Genomic DNA, 13,555 nt, shown 5'->3' with positions numbered 1-13,555 from the left:
CCAAGTATTTCTTCATCCTCTCGCCCTTACACTCGTATTCACAATTTACTTGGTTTGTGATGACCTGGGAGTCGCAATGAATAATCACACTTGCGGCTCCTGTTGCTTTGACGAGATCTAGTCACACAACTAGAGTTTCATACTTTGCTTCATTGTTGGTCGTAAGGAAGTCAAGGCAAACCATGCATTCGATCTCGTCCCCTTCTAGAGAACGAAGTTCAATGCCTGCTCCGCCAGCCCGTCTGTTGGATGATCCGTCTGTGTGTATACTCCACTAATGATACTCTCTTACCCCCTTGCCTTCCCCATTGGTGAACTTCGCTATGAAATCAGTAACGACCTGTCCCTTGATGGCGGTACGTGGGCGGTACTAAATATCAAACTCACTCAACTCTATCGCCCATAGTGCCAATCGCCCGACAACTTTAGGGTTGCTCATCACCCACCATAAGGGCTTGTCGATTAGGACGATCATAGTGTGGGCTTGGAAGTATGGTTTGAGCTTGCGGGTTGCTGTAACCAAAGCGAAGGCGAGCTTCTCCATTGGCGGGTACCTTTCTTCTGCACCACAAAGTGCTCAACTGGTGTAGTACACGGGCTTCTGAACCTTGTCTTCTTCCCTGACTAAGGTCGTGCTAATGGCTATGAGGGAGACAGCTAAATAGAGGAAGAGCTCTTCCCCTGGTTGTGAAGGACTCAATAGCGATAGGGAAGGGAGGTAGGCCTTTAGATCCTCAAACGCTTGCTGACACTTGGCCGTCCACTTAAAAGACTTTTTCAACGTGCAGAAGAAGGGTAGACACTTATTCGTTGCCTTTGACACGAACTTGTTCAGGGCGACAACTTTGTACTTCTTTTATATTCTTGGGGGGGCCCATCTCTACTATGACCCTAATCTTGTCCGGGTTGGCCTCAATACCTTTTTGAGACACCATAAACCCTAAGAACTTTCCCGCCGTAACACCAATCGCATACTTACTCGGATTGAGCTTCATGTTGTAAGAGTGAAGGGTGTCGAATGTTTCCCTAAGATTCTTCAAATGGTCCTCCTCCCTTTGGCTCTTTACCAATATGTCGTCGATGTAGACTTGAACATTCCTCCCAATTTGGTTCACGAACATCTTGTTCATGAGCCTCTAATATGTCGCACTTGCGTTCTTGAGGCCGAACGACATCACTTTGTAACAGAAGAGGCCTTGGCTGGTAATGAATGAAGTCTTCTCCTGATCCAACTCATCCATTCGGACCTGGTTATAACCGAAAAAGGCATCCATGAAGCTTAGTAACTAGTGTTGGGTCGTAAAGTCAACTAGGACGTCGGCCCACAGGAGGGGGTAGCTATCTTTGGGGTATGCCTTATTTAGGTCGGTGAAGTCTGTGCACATCCTTCATTTCCCGCTGGCTTTCTTGACCATTACCACGTTTGCCAACCAGTTAGGGTAATAAACTTCTCTGATGAAGTTCACCTCTTATAGCTTGTGAACTTCTTCTGTTATAGCCTGGTCCCATTCTGGAGTGAATACTTGCTTCTTCTGACGGACGGGTGGAAAAGAGGACAATACATTTAGCCTGTGTACCATGATCGAAGGGTCAATTCCTAGCATGTCTTCATGACTCCAAGCGAATACATTTCGGTTACCTTTGAGAAAAGTTGTAAGTACTTGGTGGATCATCGAGTTGGCTAGAGTACCAATCCTGGTCTTTCGATCAGGCTTGGAGTCGTCGAGGAGTATCTTTTCAAGCTTTTCAACGGGCTCTGTCATTGTTCGGTGCTCCTCTATGTTCATGGCCTAGCGGTGGTCATCCATCTCCATCATAGTTATGTAGCATTCGCGTGTGACTACTTAATTCTCGTGCAGCTCCCCTACTCTATAATCGGTGGGAAATTTGATCATTAAATGGTAGGTTGAGATTACGGTCTTCCATGAATTGAGGGTAGGCTATCCCAAGATGGCATTGTAGGCAGATGAGTAGTCGACCACAAGGAATGTTACGTCCCTAGTGATCTACTAGGGGTAGTAGCCCACCGTTACGAATAATGTGACTGTGCCAAGGGGGTATACCCTTATTCCTCCAAAACCAACGAGCAGAGCATTCGTCGGAACTAGTCACTCTCTATCAGTCCTCATTTGTTGGAATGCTGGGTAGTAAAGGATGTCAGTTGAACTATCATTGTCAACTAAAGCCCGGTGCATGTTGTAATCTCCTACTCGTATGCTAACAACAAGTGCATCGTCGTGCGGGTGGTGAAGACGTCAGACATCTTCTTCCTAGAATTCGATGATGAGGTTGTCAATCCGTGGAATCTTTGGCACAGAACCTATCAATTAAACGTTATAGACCATCCTCAAGTAAGTCTTACGGGCCTTTTTGGACGACCTGGCAGCCTTTGTGCCCCCTACAATCATTCTTATGTCTCTTATGGGCGGCCTAAGACACTCGTTTTCTCATTGAAGAGCCTGCTCTTGGGGTGGATCCGTCCTCTCCTTACTGACGAACTTCTGCAGCTTTCCTTGCCTGAGGAGGGCTTCAATTTATTGCTTTAAGTCGTAGCAGTCAGTTGTGTCATGGCCGTGATCACGATGGAAGCAGTAGTACTTGTCTCTAAACCTCTTATTAGGATCCCCCTTCAGCTTGCCGGGAAAAGTCAAGGCTCCTTCGTCCTTAATTTACATCAAAATCTGGTCGATCGAGGTAGTTAGCGGGGTGAAACTTGTGAACTTCCATGCACGGGGCTTGGAGCGTCTATCCTCTCACCATTCTCTGGTTCGTACCATCTTCCACCCCCTGTCCGGCCGCACGTCTTCCTGGGCTAGTAGTGCATCTTCCGCATTCATGTATTTGGTTACCCTGTAAAGCACATCTGACATAGTTTTCGGGTCGTTCTTATACAGTGAAAATAGGAACTTACCCTTTCACAGTCCATTAGTGAATGCCACCATAAGTATCTTGTCATTCGCTTCGTCGATTGAGAGGGCCTCCTTTTTAAAATGGGTTATGTAAGATCTCAGCGTCTTGTTCTCCCGTTGCTTAATATTCATCAAGCATGCAGTGGACTTCTTATACCTGTGCCCCCCGATGAAGTGCAAGGCGAACTGGGTGTTTAACTCCTTGAAGATACCAATGGAGTTGGGTGTTAGCCTGCTGAACCAGATCCTTGCGGGTCCTTTCAGTGTGGTGGGGAAGGCTCTGCACATGATCTCGTCTGGCACTCTTTGAAGGTGCATCAAGGTCTTAAAAGACTCCAAGTGATCCAAGGGATCCTTGGATTCATCGTAAGTTTCCACTTGCGGCATACGAAACTTTAGCGGAAGAGGAATGAGGTGACGGGCGCTGTGAATGGCGAATCAGTTCAATGGACCAAGTCGTTGAAGTCGCTAGACACCTGTCCTCTAAGGGCATTCATCATAAAGTCCATCCATTTCTTTATCATTTGCATCTCGACAGCTACGTGAGGTGGAACCGTATCTGTGACGAATGGGCAACTCGTGTCCTATCGTTCTGGCCGCTCGGGGCGTTGATACCTTCCGGTCATTCTTGATTCCTTCTCTAAGCACTAGTGCCTTCTTGGTCTTCCTCTTGGGTATCCATCGCTGCATTCTTCTGGCGCAGTTGTTCCTCTAGGTCATGATTCTGCTTGGTAAGGTGTTCCATTGCTGCTGTGAGGGTTTGGATTTGCCTTTCCAGGGTAGTGGGTCGCAGTTCATCGCTCTGATTGTTGGTGGTTGTTGCCATCAAACGAGTAAGTGCCATGCAACTTTTTGTCCGAGAAGTGGTGAATATGGCTTATCTCTTGATCACCATTTCCCATAGATGGCGCCAATTGATGATGCCGAAAAATCACCAATGAGCCACACAGCCCTTACACGTTCGCAACAGTACCTGTACAACAAAAAGAGAAGACCTAACAGAGAGCATTGGTGTGACGCCGACCAAAGACCCTCCGAAGGTCAAGTTAGAAAACTTCTCACAACTCTAAAGTGCCAGAACTGGAATGAATTATACATACCTTGGTTTGTAAGGGTCTTAGGGTTTTTATAGTAGTGTAGGGTTGACATCCGTACCTTGATTAAGAAGATGTTTTCTTGTAGGAAAGAAACTCTTTATTTCGTGTATCTTGCGGAATCCTTTTCTTGTAGGAGTCTTCTTGATTAGGGTTAGGTGTGGGGCGCAAGATATTTCTTAAATACTTATACGTGTAGACCAAGTTATGCTGAACCCGTCAGCCTCGCTGTCTGTCAATGCCTTCTGATCGTTTCTATTCCATACATTAACGACTGTTAGGTGTGCTCGTCAGTCTTTGAGATGGATCGTCAGTTTCTTAGAGTCATTTACTGGCATGTAAGCAAAGTCGTCAGCCACCACAAGTTCGTTAGCTTTACTTCAAGAATTTCTACCTATCAATAGTAGACCTAATCAAAACTTTAGTAATTATTAGAGTGTAGATTGACATTTGTGAGTGCCTTTTTGAGTTATCGGGCTAAGGCTTTCTATATAGGGTAAGGAAGTTGGGCCTGGCTCTCTTCGCGGGATTCCCTTGGAACTAATCTGCACACAAGACCAAACACTCCAAACAAAGAGAAGTATATATATATATATATATATGTATGTATGTATGTATGTATGTATATGTATATAGTATTATCAAAATAACTCTTAGATTGAGAATGTTGGCAGCAGAAATAAATAATAATAACAGCAAACAGAATAACAAAAGTAAAAATTTTTTCCGCAGGATATATACTAAAAAGAGTCCAAACTCCAACTTACTTTAACCTTATTTTACAAGGCCATAAAGTTATGTAGTTTGGAGAATGGGTTAGAATAGCTATCCTCTTGATTGAGATAATAGAGAGTATGGTTTTGTATGAAGGAGAGAAAAATTTGTCTAGTGATGCATGTTAGGTCTATCGTGTATACTCTACTTTCTTCACTCTCTATTCTCTTTTACATCCCCCTTTCTTGTCCTCTTTCTCTCTTCTTTCACTTTCAACTCATTATTCTGATTCTCTGGGTTACTGTATTCTTCTTGTTCTCTGTTGTCTGATGATTGTTGTTGTGTTGTTCCCATATTCATAGATATTGTTCCTTCTGTACCCAAGATCAATCTTAGGTGATTTCCCTTTTCTTCCCTTACTTTCATCAACCATTTTATCTGCTGCAAGCGTTCAACCAATACCCATAACGTATCGTTCTGGTCGTGTATAGGTGGATTCACTCCACTACCTTCTGGCCACTAGAAGTGGTCCTACTACTTACTTAGCGACGAACTTCTTTCCACTTTTGGGCAAAAGCCAATCCAGCCACAATACCACTATTTCTCTCTTTCTCTTAACGACAAACCCTCGTAAATCTCTCATTTCCTCACTTCCTAATATGCATCAGATAGTTCCCACCAATTTCCTACCCATTTTGGTAAGTGGGCATACCCAAAAAAGCATCTCTTAAAAGGGGTTTTGGCAGGATACCAAAACTAGGTCTTTTCCCCCCTCCACCAAACCACACCCTCTATTCCTCTTTAGTCATGGGTCATGCCTCACTTGCATTGGCTAGGTTGTAGGTCGATGGGGCTCCAGCTACTCCACTTCCCAATCTTTGGCTTCTTCCTCTTCATGCATTTTATGTGGCTTTTGATTTTGTGTTGTTTCCTCTTCACGCGTTTTCTACCACTTTTGATTTTGACTTGCTTCTTCATGCACTTCATGCCACTATGGCTTTGTCTTGTTTCTTTGTGTGTTTCCTACCGCGGTGGTTTTGTACAGTTTCACCTTGCTTTACTTCTGCAGAATTGGAATTCATCATTATCCCCTTACACAAGGGCGTTATGGGCTTTCTACCATATATTGGGTTAGGCTTGCCGAACCCATTTGCTTTCTTTTATCTTCATTTATTCACTACATCAGGTTGGTCTTGCTAACCCTTTTACTTTCTTTTCTCTTCATTTATTTTGTTGGGCCTCACTTATTGGGCTCTATTTTGTTTCTCTACTTTTGGGTTTTCTAATACTCATTTTACTCCTCAAGAAGGGCCTCTTATTACTCATTTTTATTCTCAACATTACTCTTCAAGAAGGGCCTCCTATTACTCTTCTCCCAAAAGGGGTCCATGGGCCTACCTTTGGGCTTTATTTTTCATTCTCAAATTACTCTTCTTTTTTAGGCCATCACTTAGACTTTATTTGTGCATTCTTTTCACTTTAGGCTTTTAGAATATAGCCCAATTACTATCTCTTTGCTCATACTCTTATCTCATCTCTTGGGGGGCTTTTTTGAGCTTTTCTCCTTATGGGCTTTTGGATGCAAATTTGCAAAAATGGGTATCAACAACATTCTAGTTCCAAGGTTTTTAATTTTAGCTCTATTTTGTTTCTAATTTTTTCCAATTTTGTACATGGGAGAAAAAAAGCAAGATTTGATCTCTAAAAGCACAACCCTAAGCCCTAAAAACACTTCTTTGTAAAGAGGGGGAGGCAACTAAAGCGAAGGAGGTTCATAATTAATCTACCTAAGCATAGTTTAGAGTTCTCGTACTTAAGAACCTTACTACTACCAAAACTAGGGGTGGCAAAATCAACCCAAACCCATTTCTCCACCCAAACCCACCCACTTAAATTAGACCCAAACCCACCTAATTATTAATTGGGTTAAATGGGTATTAACCCAATTATGATCCAACTATCATTTCTACAAATCACCCAACTCTAAAATGCCCCAAAACCACAAAAATTACCAAAATACCCCCTCAACCTAAAAAATAACCAAAATAACACCTAAACCCAAAAAATGACCGAAATACCCCCGAAACCAAAATACCCAAAAAATGACCAAAATACCCTAAAAACCATAAAATGACCAAAATATCCCCCAAAACCCAAAAAAAAGACCAAAATACTCTCAAAACCTAAAAATGACCAAAATACCCCCAAAACCATAAAAATGACCAAAATACCCCCCAAAACCTAAAAATTACCAAAATACCTCCAAAACCAAAAAATGACCAAAATACCCCCCAAAACCCAAAAAATGACCAAAATACCTTCGAACCCCAAAAAATGACCAAAATACCCTCGAAACCTAAAAATTACCAAAATACCCCCAAAACCTAAAAATTACCAAAATAACTCCAAAACCTACAAAATGACCAAAATGCCCCCCTAACCCAAAAAATGACCAAAATGCCCCCCTAACCCAAAAAATGACCAAAATGCCCCCCAAAATCTAAAAATTACCAAAATACCCCCAAAACCCAAAAAATAACCAAAATACCCCTGAAACCCCAAAAAATGACCAAAATACCCCGACACCTAAAAATTACCAAAATATCCCTGAAATCCAAAAAATGACCAAAATACCCCTGACACCCAAAAAGTTACCAAAATACCCCCGAAACCTAAAAATTAACAAAATACGCCTGAAATCCAAAAAATGACCAAAATACCCCTAAAACCTAAAAATGACTGAAATACCCCCAAAACCTAAAAATTACCGAAATCCCTCTAAAACCAAAAAAAAGGGGCAAAATATCCCCAAAGCCTAAAAAATGACCAAAATAACCCCAAAACCTAAAAAATGACCAAAATATCTCCAAAACGTAAAAAAATGACAAAAACACCCTTTTAAGTTTGTTTTTGGATGTTTCGAGGGTATTTTCGTTAAATTAAAGGTTCTAAGTGTATTTCAGTCATTTTGTAGGTTTTGAGGGAATGTCACTAATTTTTTAGGTTTAAGGGGTGTTTCGTTAACTTTTAGATTTTGGGGCCATTTTTTGTAATTTTCTAGGTTTTGGAGGTCGTTTAATAAATTTTTAGGTTTTGGGGATATTTCAATCATTCTTTAGGTTTCCGAGCTATCTTAGTCATTTTTAGGTTTAGGGGGTATTTTGGTCATTTTTTATGTTTAGGGAGCATTTTGGTCACTTTTTAGTTTTAGGAGGGATTTGGGTAATTTTTTTAGATTTAGGGTGTATTTTTATCGACTTATAGGTTTAAGGGGCATTTTTGTCATTTTATAGGTTTCGGGGTATTTTGGTCATTTTTTATATTTCGAGGATATTTTGGTCATTTTAAGGTTTAGGGGTTATTTTGGTCATATTTAGGTTTCAGGGGTACTTTGGTCATTTTTTAGGTTTCAAGGGGTATTTCAGTTAATTTTTGGGTTTCGAGGGTATTTCGATCATGTTTTAGATTTCAATGGTATTTTGATCATTTTTTGGTTTCTAGGTTATTTTCGTCAATTTTTTGGCTTCGGGGTTATTTTGGCCATTTTTAAGGTTTCGGGGGTATTTTGGTCATTTTTAGGTTTCGACATTATTTTGGTAATTTTTTAGGTTTCGGGGGTATTTTGGTAATTTTTTGGTTTCGAATGAATTTTGGTCATTTTATGGGTTTTGGGGGTATTTTGGTAATTTTTAGGTTTCAGGGGTATTTTGGTCATTTTTTTGGATTCGTGGGGGTATTTGGTCATTTTGTAGGTTTTGTGATTATTTTGGTAATTTTTAGGTTTTAGGGGTATTTTGGTCATTTTAAGGTTTTTAGGGTATTTTGGTCATATTTTGGGTATTTTGGTTTCGGGGTTATTTCGGTCATTTTTTGGGTTTCGGGGGTATTTTGATAGTTTTTTGGGTTTTGGGTGTATTTTGGTCTTTTTTTAGGTTTTGGGGGGTATTTTGGTAATTTTTAGGTTTTGGGGGTACGTTGGTCATTTTTTGGGGTTCGGGTGTATTTTGGTAATTTTTTGGGTTTCGGGGGTATTTTGGTCATTTTTTGAGTTTGGGGGTATTTTGGTAATTTTTTGGGTTTTGGGGGTATTTTGGTCATTTTTTTGGTTTCGGGAGTATTTTGTTCATTTTTTGTGTTTTGGGGGTATTTTTAGGTTTCGGGGGTATTTTGGTAGTTTTTTGGGTTTCAGGAGTATTTTGGTCATTTTTTGGGTTTCAGGAGTATTTTGGTCATTTTTTGGGTTTCGGGGATATTTTGGTCATTTTTTGGGTTTCTGGGGTATTTTGGTCATTTTCAGGTTTTTGGGGTGTTTTGGTCATTTTTAGGTTTTTGGGGTATTTTGGTCATTTTTTGGGTTTTAGGGGGTATTTTGGTCATTTTTGGGTTTTAGGGGTATTTTGGTCATTTTTGAAGATTTTAGAGTACTTTGGTCATTTTCACTTTAGTGGCATTTTGATAATTTTGATAATTGGGTAATTGGGTGGGTTGGGGTTTACCCATAATAATTGGGTTGGGTTGGACTTGGGTTAGAAGCAATTAGTTAAATGGGATTTAAATGGGTAAATGGGTTTTATATGCCCAATCCAATTATGTCCAGCCCAAACCCACCCATTTGCCACCCCTAACGAAAACCCACGAATTCTCATCACCATGTTTGTACATCCATCGATAAGAAACACCATGGACACGACTTAATTCCCTTAAGAATCCATAGATCACATCATTGACACGAGTTTCAAGTCCTTTTCTTGGTAGATCAACCAATAATCTTTGTCAACAGATGGAAGCATCCAACCAAACCACACATCTACTCCATTAAAATTCATAGGAAGAGAGTTCATGAATTTAGAAAGAGAAAGGAGTTTGGTTACTAAGGAAATCCAATTGGAGGAAGGAAGCAGCATGATTATCAAAGTTCATATATGTTCATGAAATCCGGCACGTTCAAGGTTTGAGGATTCGCCACTAAAGCTTATCAAGATGAGTGTACGTAACATTTAGGTAGCATATGCTTTCAGGATTAGATTTGAGTGGGCTAGAATTCTTTTATGAACTTGATTTAGATCCGTGCCATGATAACATGTTCATCATCACACGATTCATATGTTTCATGCATCATATTTTCATATGTATATTAAGGTTTGTCTAATTTCATGAGGCTTTTGAACTTAAATGATTGACAAGATATGTCTTTTTCATTGAAATCTTGAAGTTGAAAAAAAAAAATTTCCTTATTCGCTTTCAAAAAAAAAAAAAATTACTTATTCAATTCATGCGTTACTTCATAAAATTCCAGCATATTTGTTTGATTTTGCATCACATAAAATTAAAAATAAATAAATAACCAAAAATAAAATGCTTTCTTTGCACATGTTACATCATTAACGTACATGTCATCTAGCTAGAATAGGTTTATATGCTTTCTTTTTACACAAAATATGAGAAAATTCAAATGAAATAATAGAAAATAGGATAAGATTTATCAAATTTACATATTTAATATTAATTATATGCCATATATGATTATTTGAAAATTTAGAATATAATTTAAGCATATTATATAAATTAAAATAATTTATTATTTAAAAAAGTGCTTAAATGATTAATGAAACCCAATTTTTTTATAAGACATGAAACATATAAATATAATTCACCAATTCAACCAAACTCATAAAACATATAAACACAATCCACCGATTCGTGTTAGTTGAGCTGGATTGGAAATCCGTAAATTCTTGACCCATGTGTGAGTTGAGCTGGATAGGAAATCCGTAAATTTGACCTAACCCTACTCATGTAAACCATATGTTGCTATCCATGACTGAAGTTGAGTGCTAAATTAGGTCATGCTATCTGTCCTAACCCTACTTAGGACAAAATGGGCTTCTGCCCTTTTCAGGCAAATTAATTAGCCTTTTGCCCTTCTTCCCAAACTAAATAGAGAAATGCCCCTCTTTTGAAACTCGACTTTTTCAAAATCGAGTTAAGCCCTATAGTGACGTTTTCAAGGACCTATAGTGACGTTTTTAAGGACCTATAGTGGCGTTTTGTAACTTGATATCCATGAAATCGAGTTATAGGCAATTTTAAAAATTGTCTATAACTCGATTTCATGGATATCAAGTTATAAAACGTCACTATAGGTTTTTAAAACGTCACTATAGGTTTACAAAAACGTCACTATAGGGCTCTAGAATTTTTTTTTAACTCGATTTTGAGAAAGTGAAGTTTCAAAAGAGGGGCATTTTCTTATTTAGTTTGGGAAGAAGGGTAAAAGACTAATTAATTTTCTTGAAAAGGGCATAAGCCCATTTTGTCCCCCTACTCATGTAAACCATACGTTGCCATCCATGACTGAAGTTGGGTGCTAAATTAGGTCATATATGCTATACACATTTTGCGTGTCAGCTTGATATGTCACCAGCCCATGCAGAATCGGCCCACTACACTTAAAAAGTGAATTCAGTTCGCAATTGCGAGTTCTAGTGGCTACCGACTTTCGGCTAACAAAGTTTGCCAACCCTGAAATGAATAGTGTGAATTTAAGCAGTACGTTATGCTACTAAATTCAATCGAGATGGAACTGATCGAGTATTCAACATGTGCCCCCCACAATTGGGTTTACGAATCCGATCGAACTTAATTAAATTTCACGTGCAGGAAAAATGTTAGACAAAGCAACGGAAAGGTTTTTCCTTTCTTGGTTGAAAACTTGGAACTGGTTAAAAACTAATATTATAGGATAGGTAATACAAAAATTAAAGCTAATTACGCTACAAATTAAGAAGCATAGATCTATATACACATGCTATCATTAATTAACTCAAAAATCTTAGATCTACAACAAGAAATCCATTAGCTTTGTTAGTGGAAATGCAGTGTTAATTGCCTTCTTTGCTTCCTTAGAGCAAGATGAACCCGTAGAGGTAGAAGGCCTATAGCACAAAAAGAAATTCCTAGAACCCAAGTTTATCAACTTCTCCTCCGGCTTCAAACCTGCACCATCCACACAAAGCCGGTCCATGTTAATTTATTGATAAAAAATGAACATGTATAGTGGCATAATTAAGATAAGAAGACAAGCTCTGTTAATATATAGGCACTTTTCCAAAATTTTCGAACACTCAAGTGAATAAAAGGAACAATAATGCCACTCTAAAATGACGTTAATCACTGTGTCAATAGTTTCACACAAAGGGACGACCCCAGGTTTTGCGTTACTCACTGATGTTAATATAATTAATATATATAACTCAAAACAGTATATATTTAAAATCATCACAAATTAGGCATCAACGCCACTCTAAAATTACTATTTGCAAGTCCAGATCCAATATGAAAAAAGTTCATAAAGAAAAGAAAGAATAAAAAAACTTGGGGTGTAGAAAATTGCGAACAAAAGACTAAAGTAAAAGGAAAAAGACGGAAAAAAAAAATCCGAAAAATTCTTTCTACACTCCAACCCCACCAAAATATAAATCTACAGTTCCCAGTTAAGAAAGCTCCATTCTAGAGGCCCAAAAGGCAACCAAAACAAAAAAAGGACAGTAGATTAATATATATATATATAACATTAAAATGGTATATTTAATAGGTTGTTTAAACAAAATTTTTTGGTATTTAAACAAAAAAAACACATATTTTTACAATATTTTTAATTCATAAATATTTTCACAACACTTAAACAATAATACTAAAAATCTTTATCCAAACGGCCATAACTTAATGATTAGAGAAAGGTTCTGCTTCTTTTGTATTGCTGTGAAGCAATGCAATCGTCTCTTTCTCATTTTAGGTGTAAAAACTTCATTTCGCAGATAAGATTTTGTTTAATTTCCGAGATGCCATATCGTTTGATAGACAAAAGAAAACCGACACACAACACAGTAAATCCAAAAACAACAGAGGGGGTTTCATGCAAATTCGAGATAATTCTCCAAAAAATGGCCCACTGGCCACTACGAGTCTCGAAGTAAAAGTTGATTGCAATTATTATTGTTGAGCTGCGTGGATGGTGCAGATTGAAACTATATTATACGTGTTATAAAGTTGAATTCAGAATCAGAACAAAGAAACTAGGGGTGTTTAATAGTGTATTTTAAACCACAATTTTTTCTTTATAAACAATATTACATATATTTTTATATTTTTTTTTTTTACTTACACATATCTTAAAAACATACAAATAATGTTATTATAACAACATTAACAGCACATTTTTGTTACACACTCGCACGAGGTATAAACTATAAAGTGAAAAGTTGAAAAACTCACTCTCCAAGCTGAACTGGGAGTAGTGAAGCTCGAAACAGTGTGGATCAGTCTCCGGCAGCAAAGGCCTCCTCTTCTCCCTCGCGTAAATCTCAAGCGCCGTCTTCGTCAAATCCCGGACCTTGTTCTCCGGCGATATTACCACATGTATCGGCCCCAAGCTCCTCTCGATCGTCACGTTTAGCAGCAACTTCGTCAGCCTAGGAGATTGTGACCCACCACCAGTCTCCGGTGCCGGAGAAATTCTTCTGGGGACAGTGATTAGGCCTCCTCTGCTGCGAACGAGGTCGGTGTGCCTCTCCGGCGGGAAGGTCTGCATGGACCTGTAGTAGGAGGAGGAGGAGGAGGAGTTCGACGACGAAGGAACTCTGACGGCGCCGTCGCAGGATCGCCGGTTAAACGTTAGAGAACGTGGATTCATGGAGATAAATATAGGGATTCGAATCGAATAGAGGTTTGAATTTGAAGAATATGTGTTGTGTTGTGTGTGTGTTTGGTGCAGTGTTTGTTTGTTTATTAAGGAAGAGTTGAAAAAACAGAGACAGCGTTCGAGAAATGTAGGTGAAG

General features: G+C 38.9%; 1 protein-coding gene across 1 annotated transcript; it reads right to left on the bottom strand.

Moving 5' to 3' along the window:
* Positions 1–11,513: 11,513 nt before the first annotated feature.
* LOC115972180 (uncharacterized protein At4g22758-like) lies at positions 11,514–13,555 on the bottom strand. Its single transcript, XM_031092362.1, has 2 exons — positions 12,992–13,555; positions 11,514–11,713 (listed from the first exon to the last, which is right to left on the bottom strand). Exons 1-2 carry the CDS (start codon positions 13,407–13,409, stop codon positions 11,556–11,558), a joined length of 576 nt encoding a protein of 191 aa, XP_030948222.1. The 5' UTR covers positions 13,410–13,555; the 3' UTR covers positions 11,514–11,555.

Source organism: Quercus lobata, chromosome 12 (genome assembly GCF_001633185.2).
Source record: "Quercus lobata isolate SW786 chromosome 12, ValleyOak3.0 Primary Assembly, whole genome shotgun sequence".
Lineage (NCBI taxonomy): Eukaryota > Viridiplantae > Streptophyta > Magnoliopsida > Fagales > Fagaceae > Quercus > Quercus lobata.
The sequence above is the reverse complement of the archived record's forward strand: the minus strand, read 5'-3'. Positions and strand labels throughout refer to the sequence as shown.

Excerpts from the sequence above, each read along its gene's own strand:
- LOC115972180 (XM_031092362.1), bottom strand. The coding sequence starts at position 13,409 with ATGAATCCACGTTCTCTAACGTTTAACCGGCGATCCTGCGACGGCGCC. Across the intron at positions 11,714-12,991 it reads CTCCCAGTTCAGCTTGGAGA|GTTTGAAGCCGGAGGAGAAG; the intron begins GTGAGTTTTTCA and ends TGGATGGTGCAG.